Raw genomic sequence first — 20382 nt, 5'->3', positions numbered from 1 at the left:
GAATATTTAAGATCAGCATTTGACTAGACGCTCTGAGGAATGATAAGTTTCTATTGTGTCACAATGTACTATAATTTGATGAGATCATTATCACTGTTTTTTTAAGCAATGCACCCAAATAGTACCAGCTGGTTACTATTTTCATTTTCTTCTTTAACAGTTATTTCAGATATTCTCCTTATGGGACAAGTTTGTCAATTGAAAATTTCATTTTCTCTCACTGTACTTGAAAAATGACATTGCAGTATCATTGCTCTTAGATAAGTCATTTTTGTTCAGTCACAGCTCCAGGCATTTGCTGCATAATACATCCACATTAAAAACACACAACCCTACAGATGAGACTTTGTCATTTGTTAAACACAGTGGACACCATATCAGTAAATACACTGGAAATATCCCAACAGACCAAGTGTACAAATGTTATAGAAACATAATTACAGGCACCTTGAGATTAGAGATGTGCAGAAAATTATTATGTTTGAAAAGACCTATTATATGGTCAGAAAAATATTGAATAAAAACTTATGGAACTACATAAAATGACTGTACAATTAATTTCTGTAGTAATAGAATGAAGCAATATCTAGTTCACAATGTTAAACATTAATGGGACTAATGGAAACTAAAAACAAAAGCATCAGTTCATAATTTACAAGAAAAAATCAAACACACATGTCCTTTACAAAAGGTTTGTTTAATTAACACTTCTACAGCTATGTTTTTCTTTTATCACTGATCCATTGTTCTTTGATGTAGGCAGTTGCAGTTGTTGTGGACATCAGCCTTCTGGCTGATACAAACAGTTGTAATCTAAATCTTACAAAACAGAAAATTAAAAATGTTGTCCTTAGTGATTAACACACTTTTAAAATCTCCATTGCTGCTAAAATTTCACTGTTAATTTCCTTCTTGCCCTGCTGGGTTTCCTTGCATGCAGAATTGAGAACTGCCTTATTGTGTTCCCTTCAAATGGTCTCATTTTCTATTGTCTTTTTCTCTGTTTTATCTAATAAAGGAACCTTTGGTTTCAAAAGTTTTTTGTTTGTGTGTTTGCTTGTCAGTACCTAATGAATGAGAGTCTTTTCTAGCTTTATGAAGATATAATTTAATTTTTGATTCTGTTTTATCAGTCCTTGTTACTCAACATCACATTAATTTACTGTTCCTTCTGAACATACTACTTATATTTTATGTATTGAAGTGAAAGGTTTGTGAGAGATTTCAATTTTTCTCAGGCCTCGTGAATTCATTGAGTGTGTTGGTCACATACGCTTACTTTCATGGCTTCTATTGGGAGCACTGACCCACACTGCACTACATAGTGGATCAGTGACAAGTCACACTCCTTGTCAACCAGTACCACAAGAAGCCTCCTGCCACATTGCTGACCACATCCAAGTCATTATGGCAGGTTTTGCCGAGCAATCAAAAGCATCAGTTTTGCATATGTCTTCTCTTTTCCATGCCTTCATTCTTTGTCAGGTATGTATGACTGCAATGTCTAAGATGTGCTGCTGTCAGGTAAGTTTGTTGTATAGCTTTAACAGTTAAATAATATTGCTGTCTTTTTGCAATTCAATTCCAAAGCTTTTTAAAAAGAAATAAAAGGATAGCAATGACAAAGAAATGATTCATAGTCATTTAATTGGAGATTTCAGCTGTATTTTAAAGTATCAGTAATATGTACTATATTCAGAGAGGTGTAGAGGGTATCAGATAGATTATGATTTTTGTACAAATTCCTCTTCAGAAGTGTACCTTTTCTGTTCTTTCAAAACAAACATGTAAGGTAACATGTTCCATTCATCTTTATCCGCTGTGTGAAACAGCAATAGCATTTAACAGTGACTCTGATATTTATTAAATTTGTAACTAACTAACTAATATGCTAATCATGGCTGGGACTAACCACTGTTGTAATGATGAAAAGGGGATGCAAATCATAAGTGCATGACACTAAATGTGTAATGTGACACATGCAGGGTGTTAAAAGAAAGTATTCCATATTTTGAGAGGTGGTAGTGTGGACCAAAAGAAGACAAAAATGTCCAGTAAAATGCATACCTTAAGAGCTATGAGCACTTGTTTATCTTCACTAATGTGTAATACATATCATCCAGTGAAAGCTATGTCAAATTGCCTGCAGAATGCAGTACACAAATGAGGACACTTTCCTTTATTACTATGCATGGATACAGCATGCAGTAAACATGTGTTAGTGTTGTTACTGTTCACTGGCAAATAGAAGCAACTGTCAAGCCTGTATTCTGAAAAAGTACCCAGAATGCAAGGTGCCATCTGGACAGTTATCCATCCATGCTTTCCAGTGACTAGCAGGCAAGTTCCGTACCTTCAACAATGGCAGATCATGGCAGAATTCACACCACTCTTACTTCTTTATGATATTTTGTGGTTGAATGCTTCTAGTTATTACTGTTAACATATAACAATCACTAACTCACTGTTCTGGCATAATGATAAGTGACAGCATAAAGATGAAGAATGCAAGAGCAGAGAAGGCTGTGAGATGTCAGCCAATAGCCTTCTGACCATGACCGCATCATGACAGGAGCGCCCTCTAGCCGAAGAGAATATAAGTGCTGCTCCTGCCAGCCTCAGTCGCATAGTACTAGATGGACATTAGTAGCGCAGTACTAGACTGGTTATAGCAGAGAGGCCTAGATGAACAGTAATATTAACAATAGTGGTTATTAGTGATCCATATTCATTGCTTGTATGGACATTGTCTACAGGAAAAGACATTGACTGTTTGCATGTTGCCCATCGCTTGTGACAGCATTGTAATTCAAAGTTAAGTATTGTCAATCTTCTTATTTGTAATAAAAACTATTAATGTTCTTTGTTTAATTGTTGAATAGCTATCCAAGAATGCAGAATCCTTTAGACACCCTATAAGCAACAAGTTGGCAGGACCACACACTCACATTCTTAAAACTGATAATATAAAATTGCTAGCGCCAGGTGAGGTTTGGAGGTAGTGTACAAATATAAAAATCTATTTTATGAATGCCACAAATGTGCTAGTATATTTTGAGTGTTTTAACCTAATGAATCACATTTCACAGTCTCATGAGAGCACTGTGTCTGGAAACGAGTTGTTGAATTGTGTGGGGGACATGAAATGGTTGAATGCTACCAGTTATTACTGTTATTCATAACTCTGCTGTGAAGGAGCAAGTATTGCAACAAGTGGAAGAAGATCCTGGAATTACAATACACAGAATTTCAGCATCTATTGGTGTTAGTCATCCTCTAGTCTGGGTGATCCTTTATGAACAGTCACTATAGCCCTTTCATGTACAACATATCCAAGCCCTTTGGCCACAAGAAAAGCCAGCCAGGATGCAGTTCTGCCAATTGCCATTGGAGAACTATGGTGAAGACCCATTTTTCACAACAAAGATACTTTTCAGAGACAATACCGATTTCACAGCACATTGGATTGTCAATTTTCATAACCAGCATGTGTGGGCTGATACAAATCCAGTGGAAAATGGAAGATGCAAGGCATCAGCACCAATATTCATTTAATGTATGGGCAGGAATTATTGGTGTAAACCAGGGCTTCACAACATACATGCTCGCGGAGCAAGCTGTGAGCAGCAAGGTGCAAGCACGGAGCAGCGCGAACACGCTACCCCCACTACCGGACCAGAGCGGAGAGTGGGGAGAGTCACGTGGGGCACACAACAGCTGCTGCCAGTCAATGTAAATCCGCAGCCACCTGCAGGGATATCACTCACGAATTATACTGCGACAAATGAAACAAATAAAGGAGAATGTACACGTGCCAGATAATTTTATTAGCTTAGTGTATGCCTCTACATTCGTATTAATTTGTGAACTGTTACACAATAAAAGGTGTCACTGAAGTGTGGGATTCTCGGTTATCTTGTACTTTTTGCCCTTTACAATTGCGTTTATGTTCGGAGTAATTGTTCTTGTGCATTGTAGGCGCAGCATGCAGTTTAAATTTCGATCAGAAAATGCGTTTCTCAGGCGCGTCTTGTTACATTTCATTGCAGAGAACAGTTGTTCACAAACATACATGGAACTGAACATTGATATTATTGTAGCCACCAGTTTGTGCAAACGAGGAAATCTATGCTGAGGGAAGTGTCTGTAGAATTCCAAAATGTTTTTCTTGTTCTGAAATTTGTCTCCGTATTCTCTGTCACACTGCAGGTCAATAATTTCTAGTTGCAGCTCAGGACGATTCTCTTCAATATTCGCTGAATATGGAGAGGAGAACAGATCAAAATCACTGTCTAGTGCTGTCAGATCTTGAAAGCGTTGATCAAATTCTTCCTTAAGGGCAACTAAACTATGTGAATAACATTCACAGTTTTTGTGAACATCTTGCATGGATGGTAATTTAGGAAAATGAGCTAGATTTCCTGTTTCCAGCTGACTCACCCAAAGTGTCAATTTCATTTTAAAAGCTCGTATTCGATCTATGAAATGAGTAATTAGCAGATCTTTACCTTGTAGTGAAATGTTCAAAGCATTCAGATGGCTAGTTAAATCTGCTAAGAACGCGAGATCACATTTCCATGAAGGTTCTTTTAATTCAGGAACACACATGTTATTTATTTTGATGAACATATTTATCTCATCTAATAGGCAAAAATTTCGATTTAATAATTCGCCACGACTAAGCCAGCGGACCTCGCTGTAATAAGGCAGGCTACCATACTGGTTTCCTATATCCTCAAGAAAGCTTTTAAATTGTCCGTGTTTTAGCCCATGCTTCCTTATATAATTGGTTGTATGAACAACAACACTCATCACATTTTTTAGAGTGATACTCTTTGCACATAAGTTTCCCTGGTGGATCACACAGTGAACACCGCTTATTTCATTCTGCACGGTCAGTTTTTGCATTTTCTCCTTCAACAACGCAACAAAACCTGATTTTTTCCCTGCCATCGCTAGTGCACTGTCTGTAGACACTGAAACTAAAGAATTCCACAACAATCCTATATTTTCAACACTTTCTTCAACACTACTTAAAATATCACCTCCAGTTGCAGTGTTCTTCATGACTACTACATCGAGGAGCTCCTCCCTCACCTGAAGATCTCTATTAACACCTCTAATAAATGTGGCAAGCTGTCTGTTCCAGTGATATCAACACTTTTGTCCAGAACTAGAGAATACGCCATAAAATCTTTACAGATATTTGCAAGCTAGCTCTGGACGTCGTCTGCCATGTCCTGTATGCGACGCATAATGGTCATGTTAGATAATGGCACAATCCGAAACTGTTCAACTTGAGATGGACACAAATGTTCCGCTGCAGCTACCAAACATTCTTTTATTAAACTGCCATCAATGAAGGGGCACAGGGATTTTGCTAAAAGCAAAGCAATTTTGTAACTCACTCTGAGAGCTGCCTCAGTTGATTTTTCTTCGTCGTCCAGATCTTCTTTGGATAGCTTCCTTTTAAGTTTAATAACTTCCTGTGCATGATCTGGTCCATCACATTTTCCACTTCCATAGTCTTTCACATGGTATGACATATAATGTCGCTGCAAATTAAATTTCCTAAAAGAATTCAGCGTTTTGTGACATACTAAACATTTTGCAACTCCATCTTTTTCTGTAAACAGATACAATTCCTCCCAATGGGGATTGAACTGCGAAAGCATGATTGGGGTTACACAATGGCGACTTGACATGATTCTTAACCAGCGAAGTGACTGTTAGAGCTGATTGTAGTACTTTAAACATTACACAGTCAGTGTGAATTCAATAGGCATGCTGCGGCCGTATTCAAACGTGCGCGCGCATTTCCCCTCCCTCCCCTCCTTCCCTACTCCGCAACCTTGCACATGCTCGCGAGCACGTGCCTGAGCAGACACGAGTACTCATGCTCAAAACCAGCCAGTTGTTAAGCCCTGGTGTAAACTAACAGCCTCTTACATCTTCAGTTCCTATCAAATAACTTACCTGTCTTGCTAGAGAAGGTACCTCAAATTTTGGAGGACAACAGTTCAAATCCATGCTGATTTCCCTAAATCAGGTGCCAGGATGATTCCTTTGAAAGGGTGCAGCCGACTTCCTTCCCCATCCTTGACAAAATCCAAGCTTGTACTCTGTCTCTAATGACCTCATTGTTGACCATATGTTAAACCCAATCTTCCTTTCCTTAGAAGAGGTACCATTCCAATAATGGCGGAAATGTGTTTCATGCAAGTGGTGCACCAGCCCATTTCCTCCTAAATGTCTGAGAAGGTCTGACATGGACATTTAATGGGCAATGGATTAGTCCAGGAGGTCCAGTACATTTGCCAGTGCATTCTGCCAATCTTCATATTTTGGTTATTGGGCCACTTGAGATCTTTAGTGTATGCAAGCCCTCATTAATGATGTAAACACAATACGGTAATGTACCATCAATGCCTGCCAGCAGATATCTAACCAACTTAGAATATTTAAGAGAGTCTGTGTTTTCCTATGATGTCAGACAGAAGCCTGCCTTACTGTGAATGGACGCTATATTATTAATGACTCACAAGTGCAGTTCATATGTAATGGCAAGCAAATTACATCAGAAATGCTGCTGTTTTGTAGTAACAGAATAATATCTTCTCATTTGTTTACTGCATTATGTAGATTGTTCATAATAGCAAAGAGCTTGCAGTAGAAGAGATATGCTTCACAGAAGTGAAGATGAACAAAGTATGTATTTTAAAACCCATCTCTACTGAACACTTTTGTCTTGTTTTTGTCCATGCTACCACCATGGATTTTTTTAAGCACCCTATATCCACTGAACGTTTTTCTGTGCATGTATACACTAGTTGCCAGAACAGTAGGTAGTGCAATAATTACTGGAGTTACATTAAATTACTATTACTCATTTACTTGGCACACACATAGAGTGAAATGCATGGGTATTCCTCTGCTGCTTTTGCCCTTGTATATAATATGTTTGGTCACTGTATAGTTCATTTCAGGAAATCCACGTGTGCTCTTTAAAATAAATGTTGATTATATTTACTGCATAGATCCCTAAGAGTCTGTCTCCATCCAACCCAAACAAACTTTCTTGCATTATGGGGTTCTAGTTACCTGTAACTTTGATGATCCTCTCTCCCTTTTCTTTTGTGCACATTTATAGTTCTCTAAAGGCAGCTTTTTCATAAGGCATCTCATTTGTTGTTACAGCATGCACTTGTATTAGACATATTAATTTGTATTGCCTTTAATCTTTCACAAGTAGGTTGTTAATTCTGAGAACTGGATTATTGAAGTTTCTTTCCTTACAATAATTCCATCTGTTTTCTTCCACTGACTTGACATTAGACAAAAAATTATCCAATTTGAAGTTTCATAGACGCATCTGTTGTAGGTTACTGTACTTAAAATGTTCATTTGCAGGTTTATCATTTCCCATCTGATAATGTTTAATTTCTTGAGACCCATATGCTTTATTGCTTCTACTATTCAGTGAATGGTCGCCTTTGCTTGTAAACTATGTTTACAACAAATAAATTAGCATTCTTTGAGAAATTTAAAAGGCTCTGTTAGTTAATGAACCTTTTGGCACTAGGATCACACTTCAAAGCAGCAACCAGTTCTGTCCCAGGCACTTTTAAGGCTGCTTCCAACTGTGAAATGCACTAATCCAATGATGTTCTTATTTCTCTTTCCATTCTCCAGCACATTTATTTAAACATGGAGGACATTTTCCATTTTTGTCTCTGATATTTTATATCTCTTGCTGGAGATCATAAAAACATTTTGGAACACAGTTATCTCTGCAGTTAATATTGGTATGCTGTACAGACAATGTTGAAAAGTTCTAACTAAAAATGGAAATAGTGTTCACACTAGAAACTGAAAATATTTTGTGCCTTTAAAAGGCTTTTGGCTGTGTAAACCATGATATCTTCACATAAAAAATTAGAATCTACAAACATACTCTGAAAACCACTGTGAAGTTCATGGCAGAGGATACTTCTCATTGTATCACGTATTAGGTTTTCTTCCCATTCCAGTCACACATGCAGTAATTGTTCTTGAAACTTTGTAAGTAGTCTTTTGTGGGATAGTTAATGTCTGCCTTTAAGTACCTGTCTGTTCAAGTTTTTCATTATTTCCGTGATGCTGCCCTGTGACCATTTGACACCCTTCTTTGTATATATTCAGTATCTCCTGTTAGCCATATATTTTATGGGTTCCACACTTGAGCAGCATTCTGGGATGGATTGGGTGAATGTCTTTTTTAGCAATCTTCTTTGTAGACTGATTTCATTTACTTTGTATCCTACTAATGAACCAAAGCCTGTCTCGTGCTTTACATGAGACTGAGCCTATGTAATCATTCCATTTCTGATGTTATGTTGGTAATCTGGCACCTTATTTCATCTTTGCTGCAAGCATAAATGAGGTGGTGGACTATCTTTAAGGAATATCCCAATCTTTTTATACAATATAACGCTGTTGTGTGAATAGAAGTATTTTGAATAATGTAATTGTCATTTATTCAGATCATCAAAACACCATCACATTCGAACATGCTCTATGCCCAGGGCAGTAAATCTGTGCAGTTATCTATGTATGTTATGCTGACAGGATTATAAATAACTGGACATGCATATTAGGTTATGTGACCACATTGTTTGTGATACTTAGTATGGTTTACCATTACATGATTAAGTGCATGTGAATTCAGGTTTCCAGAAAGTCTTCAAATTTGTCAATATTATGAGTAGTATACATTGCTGCTCACCATAAAGATGACTTGTTTTGTTGCATACAGGCACAATAAAAAGACTGTCACACATTGAGCTTTGACCACAGCAGCCAGAGATAGTGGCCATCTGTGCATGAGGTGTGCTTGTTGTGTGAATGTGTGTGTGTTTTCCTTTTTAAAGAAGGTTTGGCCAAAACCTCAATGTTTAACAGTCTTTTCATTGTGCTTATCTACAACTCAATGTGTCATTGTGAAGTATGATGTAATGTTTAATTAATAAGTGAAAGGAAAGTAAATGTTATTTTCAATACACAAGATATTAGGTAAGGTTAGGTTAGGTTAGGTTCTTCTATCAGAAATCATATATTTGTCCCTGGCTTGGCTTGTTCTCAGTTTCTGCTTTGGTTAAGAAAGGCATCAATGTTTTTGGCAAATGTGGGTGTAAGATGTTCAAAAGGGGTTATCTACTTTGTTCTGAGTCAGAATCAAATAGCATTTATAACTAAAAAATGTTGAACCTGTGTCAGCTGAATATGCTCTAGCTGTTAGTAAAATTAGTAACACTGAAGGCTTATGGCATCCTAGACTTATTCATCTTGGGCTTGGCACTTTCTCCAGAGGCAAGACAGAGTGAAGGGATGAAGTTGGAGTGTTGTGATTCTGAACCTGTTGACAAGTATAACTCATGTTTGCTTGGTAAGATGTGTAAATTTTCATTTAATATGGCTGGAAGACAAAGGACAACTGAGATACGTGACTTGGTGCATGTCGATTTGTGTGGTCACATGGAGCAAATATCACATTATGTGGTTAAGTACATGTATGTACTAGCGAATGATGATTGCAGAGGAACATTCTCTTTTCCTCAGTGGTAACGATCAAACATTTGGTTGGGGTTGAGCATTAGATTATTGTGTTGTATAGTGTAAAAAAGAATGGTGCTGTAGAAAGGATAAGAGATCAATTTGTGAGATGCCATGATGCATGTCATTTGATTCTGGTCTGCATAAGCAATATAGGGCAGAGGCATGCAAATGGCTGTATACATGAAGAACCTTGTTCCACATAGAGCACATAAAAGTAAGACATCACAGGAGTTATGGAAGGGTAAAGTATCTTCTCTGAGCCATTTAAAAGTGTTTAGTTCTCAAGCCTTTATGCATATACCAGTTAAAAAGAGGACAAAGTGGGATGCCAAGGCTAGGGAACTACTTTTGTAGGTTACAATGAAATGACTAAAGGTTACAAACTAGCTGATACCCAGGAACTCAAGAAAACTCTTAAAATCAGGAGTTTTGGTTCTCAAGAGAATGAGTGCAGGACTGCCAGTACCAGGGCACCAGCTGTAAGTGAAGATTACTGTGTGTTCTGGTCAAGTGAACAGCATGCTGAATGCTGTGAGACAGAGGATGTAGTGAAAGTCGTTAGCACTGGGAGTGACAGTACAAACACAGATCAAGACAGGGACAACATCTCAGATGCTCAACCAGTTGTGGACACAGAGGAATCTGATGTGGTTCTGATTTACCCTAATGTTCCAGCAGGTGATTAGCCATTCATAGTGTCAGCTTGTGTGCGGGAACCCAAGGAGTACCCAGATTATGCCACCTATTTTGTAAGTAATTTTTCCAGTTTTGGAGAAAATTCTGTGAACCTGGATGATAGCATGTTAAGGAGTGAGAGAGGAGACTGGATAAAAGCCTTGATAGAAGAAGTAAAGTCTTAACAGAATAATGGTGTTTGGGAACTTGTGGACACACTATTTCTTTAAATTTTTGTGTAATTTCAGTCAATTGGCTTAAAATTTTTAAGATCAGATGGCACTTATCTGTAATTAAGGAACAATATTCATAACTGAATTTTCAGAGAATATGTGCAACTGTTCAAATATGACTATCACAACGTCCAAAATGAAGCAACTTTGCATTGCTTTCCATTCTTGGTGACTGAAGTAGCCCCCATAACATTAGTCATGTCAGTGCTTTTGATTTTTTCTGTATGAATTTCATTTACTAACCAATTAGTACTATAATTATTATTCCCTGGAGTAATCCTACATAGTGTTTTGATGGCAATGTAAACATATGCATATATATGAAGGATTATTTGTAATAGTTGAAAAGCAATGGCCAGTTTTTTTATGAGATATAACATTATGATTTAAAAATCAATGTAATGTGTGTTTTTATTCCTTAAGTATGAGATTATTGTACTGTATATGGTGAAGTCTATTAATCAAATCATATGGAATTTCACTGTACATCTCCTGGCAGAAAAGACATGAAGTGTACTAGAAAGCTTAGGTTTTCCATGTGGCCACAAGTATTCCACCAGTGCTCATACACAGAAAAACAGGATCATCATCAGTGCATTTCAAAGGAAAATTAACTGTGAACATCATTTCATGACCTACTTAAATCATAAGTAATGTTTTGTAAACCCATTTAACTGTACAGGGTGTTTCTGTAAGAGCATGCATAAATGTAATAGGACATAGAGAATGCTCCACTGAACAATTTGAGGTAGGGAACCTGTGGCTGGAGAAGCCAGCTTAAGGGGATATGGAAATAAACTTGTCTACCACTTTGTCTTGAATTACTGTTTTCCAGCTTATTTACAACTAACGTGCATACAAGTTTACACATGCTGTGCTGTTTTTTTACATGTACATTCTTTATTTCCTGCAAGACAATAAGGAAGACAAGTCTGATTACTGCGAAGTCATGATGCAGGTTTTGTTTACTTGAGGTTTGTGCGAAGAGTTGCACCTGATTTGTTGGAGAATGTACCCTTGGCTGTTCATCAGAGGACGTGAATATAACACAATGGTGCACTACTTCAGTTCAGTGTGGATGTCCACAATGTCTCACTGCTGTATTTCCTGGTCACTGGATTGGAAGGGCAGGTCCTATTCCATGGCCTGCAAGGTCATCTGACCTGAATCCGCTTGATTATTTTCTATGGGGATATCTAAAGTCACTTGTGTATGAGACCCCAGTAGATACAGAGATGGAATTAGTTGCAAAAATTGGAGCTATCTGTGATGTGATTCAAAACATACCAGGGGTATTTGTCAGGGTGCATCAGAATCTTGTTCGCTGAAGTTATGCTTGCATTGAGGTTGATGGCCATCAGTTTCAGCACATTTTGTAAGATACAGTACAAATGGTATGTCCATTGTGTCAGTGATGTATTTGCAGTTAACTGTAACTAATGTGAATTAAAAAAGTACAGAGTAATGTGATTTTATGCCTATTATCTCCTTAGGCTCTCTTCTATAACCCCAGGTTTCATACCTCAAATAATTCAGTACCGCATCCTCTATGTCATGTTAAATTTTTGCATGCTCTTATGGAAACACCCTGTATAATGTTTCTAAATTCAAAATAACAAGTGAAGTGAATGTTGTTTAAAAATATGCATACACTGAAATGACAAAAGTCATGTAATACCTCATAATATAATGTCAGACCTCCTTTTGGCTGGTACACTGCAGCAACTTGACACAGCATGGACTCAACAAGTCGTTGGAAATCATGTGCAGGAATACTGAGCAATGCTGCCTCTATAGCCATCCATAATTGCAAAAGTGTTGCCAGTGCAGGATTTTGTGCATGAACTGACCTCTCAATTATGTCCCACAAATATTTGATGATATTCATGTTGAGTGACCCAGGTAGCCAAATCATTCACCCAGACTGTCCAGAATGTTCTTCAAACCAATTGCAAACAGTTGTGTCCCACTTTCATGGTGCATTATCATCCATAAAAAATGCCATCATTGAACAGCTGCAAGTTGTTTCCAAGTAGCCAAACTTAACCATTTCCAGTCAATCACCAGTTCAGTTGGACCAGAGGACCCAGTCCATTCCATGTAAACACAGCCCACACCATAATGGAGCCATCACCAGCTAGCACAGTGCCTTGTTGACAGCCTGGGTCCACTCAAACCCTACCATCAGTTCTTACCAACTGAAATTGGGCTCATCTGACCAGGCCATTGTTTTCCAGTCATCTAGGGTTCAATTGATATGGCCACAAGCCCAGGGGAGGTGTTGCAGGAAATGTTGTGCTGTTAGCAAAGGCACTTGTGTCATTTGTCTGCTGCTGTAGCCTATTAATGCCAGATTTTGTTGCAATGTACTAATGGATAATGTTTACACATACATCCCACATTGACCAAGCCGTGGTTTTCCAGTCATCTAGGGTTCAACTGATATGGCCACAAGCCCAGGGGAGGTGCTGGAGGCAATGTTGTGCTGTTAGCAAAGACACTCATGTCAGTTGTCTGCTGCTGTAGCCCATTAATGCCAGATTTTGTTGCAATGTACTAATGGATATGTTTGCACATACATCCTACATAGATTTCTGTGGTTATCTCATGCAGTATTACTTTTCTATTAGCACTGACAATTCTACACAAATCACACTTCTCTTGGTCATTAAGTGAAGGTCATCAGCAAATGAAATGTCCATGGTGAGAGGTAAAGCATGAAATTTAGCATTATTTGCACAGTCTTGACACTGTGGAACTCAGAATATTGAATTCCCTAATGATTTCTGATATGGAATGTCCCATGTGTCTAGCTCCAACTACCATTCCACATTCAAAGTTGTTAATTCCCATTGTCTGGCCATAATCACATCAGAAACCTTTTCACATATATCACCAGAGTACAAATGAAAGCTCTGGCAATACACTTCTCTTTTATATCTTGTGTATGTGATACTACTGCAATCTGTATATGTGCATATTGCTATCCCATGACCCTTGCCACCTCTGTGTATATTTTCATCACATAAAGCACACTTTTATTGATCATAAAGAAATATGCAATATGTGTAGTTTCAGGAGCCTGATCATCAAACTTTTCTGTTGCATTCAGTGCACTAGTAAAGATGTTGTGTCATATCTGTCCTAGCTGTATTGTCCTACACAGAAATTACAGTAATCAAATCAACATTTTAAAATGATTTTTTAAAGAATTTCTTTGGACTGTAAGTAATCCATCATGACTACCAGTTTGCCTATTTTCCATAAAGAAGACACTTTGAGTTGCAGACAGGCACAATTAAAAGACACTTACATAAAGCTTTCGGCCATGGTCTTCATCAGTAAAAAACACACACACCCAAGCAAGCACACCTCATGCACACACTACCATCAACTGCAGCATCTCAGGCTGGAATGCAACTATCATGTGGGATTCAAGCAGCAGGGAAGGGGAAAGGATAATAGTGTACACGTGGGGAGAGAGACAGATGCTGTCAGGTTTAGAGAGCAGGCACTATACTGCCAACAGGCACAGTGCCAGGAGGTTGTGGGGCAGGCTGGTGGGGAAAAAAGGAGCAAAATTGAAGAGGAGCAGCAAAGGATGGGCAGACATGTTGGCAGAGGACTGCAAATAAAGGGGTGGAAGATGAGAATTGGGGGGAAATGATAGGACAGAGGAGATGGAAACTGTTGGGTGGAGATTGTGGAGACAGTGTGTTACCATAGGTTGAGGTCAGGAAAATTACGGGAGAAGAGAATGTGTTGTAAGGATAGCTCCCATCTGCACAGTTCAGAAAATTTGCTGGTGCTTGGAAGGATCCAGATGGCTCATGTAGCGAAGCAGCCATTGAAATCAAGTGTGTTATGTTCAGTTGCAAGTTGTGCCACAGGGTGGTCTACCTTTCTCATGGCCACAGTTTGGCAGTGGCCATTCATCCTGGTAGACAGCTAGTTGGTGGACATACCAATATACAAAGCTGTGCAATGATTGCAGCATAGTTGGCAAATGAATGGCTGATTCACAGGTAGCCCAGCCCTTGATGGGGTAGGATAAACCTGTAACTGGACTGGAATAGGAAGTGCTGGATGGGTGGATTTGACAGGTTTTACACCTGGGTCTTCCATGGGAATATGGTCCCTGTTGCAAGGGGTTGGGACTGTGAATGGCATAGGAATAGACAAGAATGTTGTGGAGGTTGGCTGAGCAAGAGAACACCACTTTAGGAAGGGTGGGAAGTATCTTGGGTAAGAAGTCCCTGATTTCAGGATATGATGATAGGTAATCAAAGCCATTGTGAAGGATGTGGTTCAGTTGTTCCAGTCTGGAGTGGTACCGGGTGATGAAGGGGGCACTCTCTTGTGGCTGGTTCTTGGGGTTCGTGGGAGGATTGAGGGCATGAGGGTAAATGGCATGGGAGATCTCTTTGCAGACTAGGTCTGGGGGTTAGCGCCTGTCTGTGAAGGCCTTGGTGAGCCCCTTAGCATATAAAACAAGGGAGTTTTTGTCACTGCAGGTATGCCGTTTCCAGGTGGCCAGACTGTACGGGAAGGATTTTTAGTGTGAAAGGAGAGCTGTCAAAATGCAGGTACTGTAGGTGGTTGGTGGGTTTAATGTGGAGAGAGGTGCAGCCAGAGCCATTAGAGAAGAGGAGGTCAACATCTAGGGAGGTGGCATGCTGGGTTGAGGAGGACCACATGAATCAGATGGGAGAGAAGGTGTTGAGGAGGGTGTCTCAGCTCTGAGTCCAGATCATGAAGGTACCATCAATGAACCTGAAACAGACTAGGGGTTTGGTGTTTTGAAAGGTTAGGAAGGTCTCCTCTAGGTGGCCCATAAAAAGCTTGGCATAGGAAGGTGCCATGTGGGTGACCATGGCTGCATTTCAGATTTGTTTATATACCTTTCCTTCAAACAAGAAGTATTTCTGGCTAGGATAAAGTTAGTAAGGTGTATGAGGAATGAGGCCCTGGGTTCGGAGACTGCAGAACGTTGAGAAATGTGGTGCACAATAGCAGTAAGACCATGTGCATGAAGGATATTGGTGTATAAGGAGGTGGTATCAACAGTGATGAGTAGGGATACTGGAGGTAAAGGGGTGGGGATGGTGGAAAGTCGGTGAAGGAAGTGGTTGGTGTCTTTGACTTGGGAGGCTAGATTATGGACAATTGGTTGGAAGTGTTGGTGAATGAGGGCTGAAATTCTGTCAGTGGGGGCACAATAACCAGCCAGAATGGGGCATCCAGGATTGTTGGGTTTGTGGATTTTGGGAAGCACGTAGAAGGTGGGTGTGCAGGGTGTCATGGGGGTGAAGAGGAAAATGGATTCTTGGCAGACGTTCTGGGAAGGGCCTAAGCCTTTAAGCAGGGACTGGAGTTTGTGTTGGACTTCTGGAATGGGATCACTCTGGCAGAGTTTATAAGTGGAAGAGTCAGATAATTGGCAGAAGCATTCTGCCAGGTTGTCACTGTGATTTATAACAATAGTGGTGGATCATGTCTGCAAGTAGGATGACTAGGTCAGGAGTCATTTTTGGTTGTGTGTGGCCATTCTTTCCTCTGCTGATAGGTTGGTGTTCTGAGGAAGCGACCTGGGGAAGAATGGTGAGGCTAAATTGCAGGTAAGGGGTAAGGAATTCCTGGAAGGTGATCAGCAATAATCAGCATTTGGTTAGGTGGGAGCAGGGGGGGGGGGGGGGGGCATCACGGTTGTATGGTGGTATGAACTGGAAGAGACAGGTTTCAGTGTTGGAATTGGAGTTGTTTTGGTTGGATGGATTGGCAACAAAGGAATGCTTCCATTGCATTGATTGGGAGAAGGAGAGTAGGTCTTTGACAAGTCCAGTAGGGTTAAATTTGGGTGTAGGGCTAAAGGTGAGGCCTTTCGATAGGACTTAAACTTCTGTGGAGCTGAGGGTTTTGGTGGAAAGGTTATCAACAATGTCACAGGAATGTTTTGCATCTTGGTTTGGTGGAGAGTTGGTAGGGAGTTTTAGGGGATGTGACAAGTTGAAGAGGTCAGCTAGGAAGGTTTAGCTGCTATGACGGGTGGATGAGGAGGAACACTGTTGGTGCGATAGGGGTTGGATAGTGGTGCTCCAAGGTGCCAGTAGAATGTCAGCAGCCCAGGGCCGGCCGAAGTGGCCGCGCGGTTCTGGCGCTGCAGTCTGGAACCGCGAGACCGCTACGGTCGCAGGTTCGAATCCTGCCTCGGGCATGGATGTGTGTGATGTCCTTAGGTTAGTTAGGTTTAACTAGTTCTAAGTTCTAGGGGACTAATGACCTCAGCAGTTGAGTCCCATAGTGCTCAGAGCCATTTGAACCAATCAGCAGCCCAGATAACTTACCAAGGTGGTGTCTGGAATGCTCCTCCAGGTGCTGGAGAGCAAAGGATTCAATTTCAGAGATGTGATTATGGAATAAGTATTGCAAAGTAGTAGTATCTTGTGGAGGAAGCAGAGGTGGTTCTGGGATACCTGCGCCTTGGAGATGTGTTTTTGCAGTACCACAGTTGTTAAGACAAGGAATTGGCATAATCAGAAAAGGAGTGGGTCATTGTGAAAGGAGGGATGGGATCCAGAGAAAGGAATTTTAAAGTTAGGGCATTTGGAAGGACTCCATGGTTTAGGCAGCATTTGAGAAATAAGATGTGGGACTGGTTTTTATCCAGGGAAAGGGATACTCTTCTAAACTTATGCAGAAAGATGGACCAAGGCTCCATTTTGGCAGGAATGGTCTATAGGAAATGGGATTGACACAGAAATGGGCAAAATAAGTGTTGATATTTGTGACAGGAGCAGCTAAGTGAGAAGATGCATAAAAAATACATAAAGGCACGCAAAAACACGCACAGGTATGCAGAAAATGCACAGATATGTAAAAATATGCACAAATACATAAAAATGCATGAAACCACATGAAAATATGCACAAATACATAGAAAACGTACAGAAACGAGGGTTAAAGTAAACGATGAGGTATGTGTGTGTGTGTGTGTGTGTGTATGTGTGTGTGTGCGTTACGATAAGTGTGTGTGTTATGAGAGAGGGAGGGAGGATGGTTTAGGTCGAGGTTCAAGCCGCTGGTGAAGTATCAGTGCAGCAGCAGTGCAGTAGCGAGTCGCATATTTAGCTTTCACATTTGTTTTGTAGTTTGATTCTTAATTTCTTTCCGAGTGTTTGTGCTCTTCCATATTTAATTACATAAAATCCTTGCATATTCTCGTATTTGAGAGGAGTAATATTGCTTATTGATAGCCATAGGGTATAAATTCGCAGAGTTGTTAGATATTAGCAGTTGGATGGATAGGGTGTGTGCGTGCTGTGTGCAGGCGCAGGAGGAACTGGCCACAGTTCGTGAGCAGCTGAGCATGCTGTTGGTCATGGTCAGCCACCTTCGAGGCAGAAGGCCAATGTGGAGGCTGGCCGGGTGGCCTTGCCCATTCATCCTGTCAGTGGGCATGTGGCCGCTCCTTCAGCAGGGCCTGAGCAGGCTCACGGGGGCAAAGGCTTGCTGGTTATTAGGAGCTCCAACGTTATGCAGGTGATGGAGCCCATTAGGGAAATAGCATACAGGGCTGGAAAGAAATCCAAAGTGCACTTGGTTTGTCTGCCGGGGGGCCTCATCCAAGATGTGGAGGCAGCCTTGCCTGTGGCTATCGAGCGTACGGGGTGCAGTCGTCTGCAAGTAGTTGCTCACATCGGCACCAATGATGCCTATCGCTTGGGTTCTGAGGTGATCCTCAGTTCGTACAGGTGGCTGGCAGATTTGGCGAAGACCGCTGGCCTCACACGTGAGGTGCAAGCAGAGCTCTCTATTTGCAGCATCGTTCGCAGAGTGAATCGGGGTCCTTTGGTTTGGAGCTGAGTGGAGGCTCTCAACCAGAGGCTTTGTCGACTCTGTGACGGTCTTGCCTGCAGATTTCTAGACTTGCACAATTGAGTGGGGAATTGTAGGATGCCCCTAGATAGGTCAGGGGTGCACTACACAAAGGAAGTGGCTACTCGGGTAGCAGAGTACTTGTGGCGATCACGTGGAAGTTTTTTAGGCTAAGCAGTAGTGCGAGGTGTCCTGATGAACACCCAACAGTCGACGTGCAGGCAGGGAAATCAGGATGTGATCTGTGTAAAGACACTTATGCTATCAAGATATTAGCAGTTAATTTTCAGAGTGTTCGGAATAAGGTTCCTGAATTTACTGCCCTCCAGGAAGCATGTGGCGCGCAAATTACTCTTGGGACTGAGACCTGGCTGAACCCTGAAATAGTTCTGAAATATTTAGTGAGGGTTGGAATGTGTATCAGAAAGACAGAGTAGACAGCGTAGGAGCTGGTGTCTTCAATGCAGTTGACAAAAATATTGTGTCTACTGAGGTCGAAGTAGAGTGTGATTGTGAAGTTATCTGGACATGTTTAACAGGGCTAGGAGAAATAAAGTTAATTGTTAGGTGTTATTACTGGCCACCAGGTTCCACCATGAATCATTCAAAGGGAGTCTACACTCTGTATCGCAGAAGTACCCGGATCATGCTATATTAGTCGGAGGCGACTTCGACCTACCTAGTATAGACTGGGATGTCTATGGATTCATTACAGGTGGTACAGACAAGCCATCATGTGAATTACTTTTGAACACATTATCCGAAAACTGTCTTGAGCAGCTAAATTGACAGCCAACATGTAATCGAAATATTTTAGATCTGGTAGCCACGAACAGACCAGATCTCATCGACGGTGTCAGTGTTCAGACAGGGATTAGTGATCATGATGTTGCCATTACGACTATGGTTACGAAAGTAAAAAGTTGGTCAAGAAGGCTAGGAGAGTATTCTTACTAGAAAGAGCAGATAAGCAGTTGTTAGCATCCCACTTAGTAAATGAATTTACTTCATTTACTTCCGGTATGATGGACATGGAAGAATTATGGGCAAATTTTAAACACATTGTAAATCATGCATTTGACAAGTATGTGCCAAAAAAGTGGGTTACGGCCAGAAAAGATCCACCATGGTTTAACAGCGCAATGTGGAGAATGCTCAGGAAGCAAAGACAGTTGCACTCACGGTACAAGAAAGATCGGGAGAATGAGAACAGGCAAAAGTTAGTAGAGATTCATGCTGCTGTAAAAAGAGCGATGCGCGAAGCATTCAACCACTACCGCTGCCATACCTTAGCAAAAGATCTTGCTGAAAACCCAAGGAAATTCTGGTCTTACGTAAAATTGGAAAGTGGGTAGAAGACTTCCATCCAGTCACTCACTGATCAGTCTGGCCTGGCAATGGAAGACAGCAAAACGAAAGCTGAAATTTTAAATTTAGCTTTTGAGAAATCTTTCATGCAGGAGGATCATATAAACATACCGCAGTTTGAGTCTCGTACAGATTCCCATATGGAGGACATAGTGATAGACTTCCCTGGGGTTGTGAAGCAGCTGAATGGGTTGAAAATAAATAAGTCACCAGGTCCTGATGGGATTCCAGTTCGGTTTTACAGAGAGTACTCTACTGCATTGGCTCCTTACTTAGCTTGCATTTATCATGAATCTCTTGCCCAACGTAAAGTCCTGAGTGACTGGAAAAAAGTGCAGGTGACGCCTGTATATAAGAAAGGTAGAAGGACGGATCCTCAAAATTACAGACCAATACCCTTTACATCGGTTTGTTGCAGGATTCTCGAATATATCCCCAGTTCTAATATAATGAATTTCCTTGAGACAGAGAAGTTGCTGTCCATACATCATCACGGCTTTAGAAAGCATCACTCCTGCGAAACGCAACTCGCCCTTTTTTCACATGATATCTTGCGAACCATGGATGAATGATATCAGACAGATGCCATAATCCTTGACTTCCGTAAAGCGTTTGATTTGGTGCCCCACTGCAGACT

At 40.6% G+C, this 20382-nt stretch overlaps 1 protein-coding gene across 1 annotated transcript in view; it reads left to right on the top strand.

Annotated features, from left to right (window-relative positions):
- The window catches only part of LOC126470304 (protein unc-79 homolog), an 857658-nt gene that overhangs the window by 793795 nt on the left and 43481 nt on the right, over window positions 1-20382 (top strand). The window contains exon 47 of the mRNA XM_050098074.1: window positions 1239-1485. Within this exon, the coding sequence (XP_049954031.1) occupies window positions 1239-1485 (247 nt within the window). The remainder of the gene's footprint in view (window positions 1-1238; window positions 1486-20382) is intronic.

Source organism: Schistocerca serialis, chromosome 3 (assembly GCF_023864345.2).
Source record: "Schistocerca serialis cubense isolate TAMUIC-IGC-003099 chromosome 3, iqSchSeri2.2, whole genome shotgun sequence".
Lineage (NCBI taxonomy): Eukaryota > Metazoa > Arthropoda > Insecta > Orthoptera > Acrididae > Schistocerca > Schistocerca serialis.
Note: the sequence above shows the minus strand (reverse complement) of the source record. Positions and strands in the feature narration are given on the sequence as shown.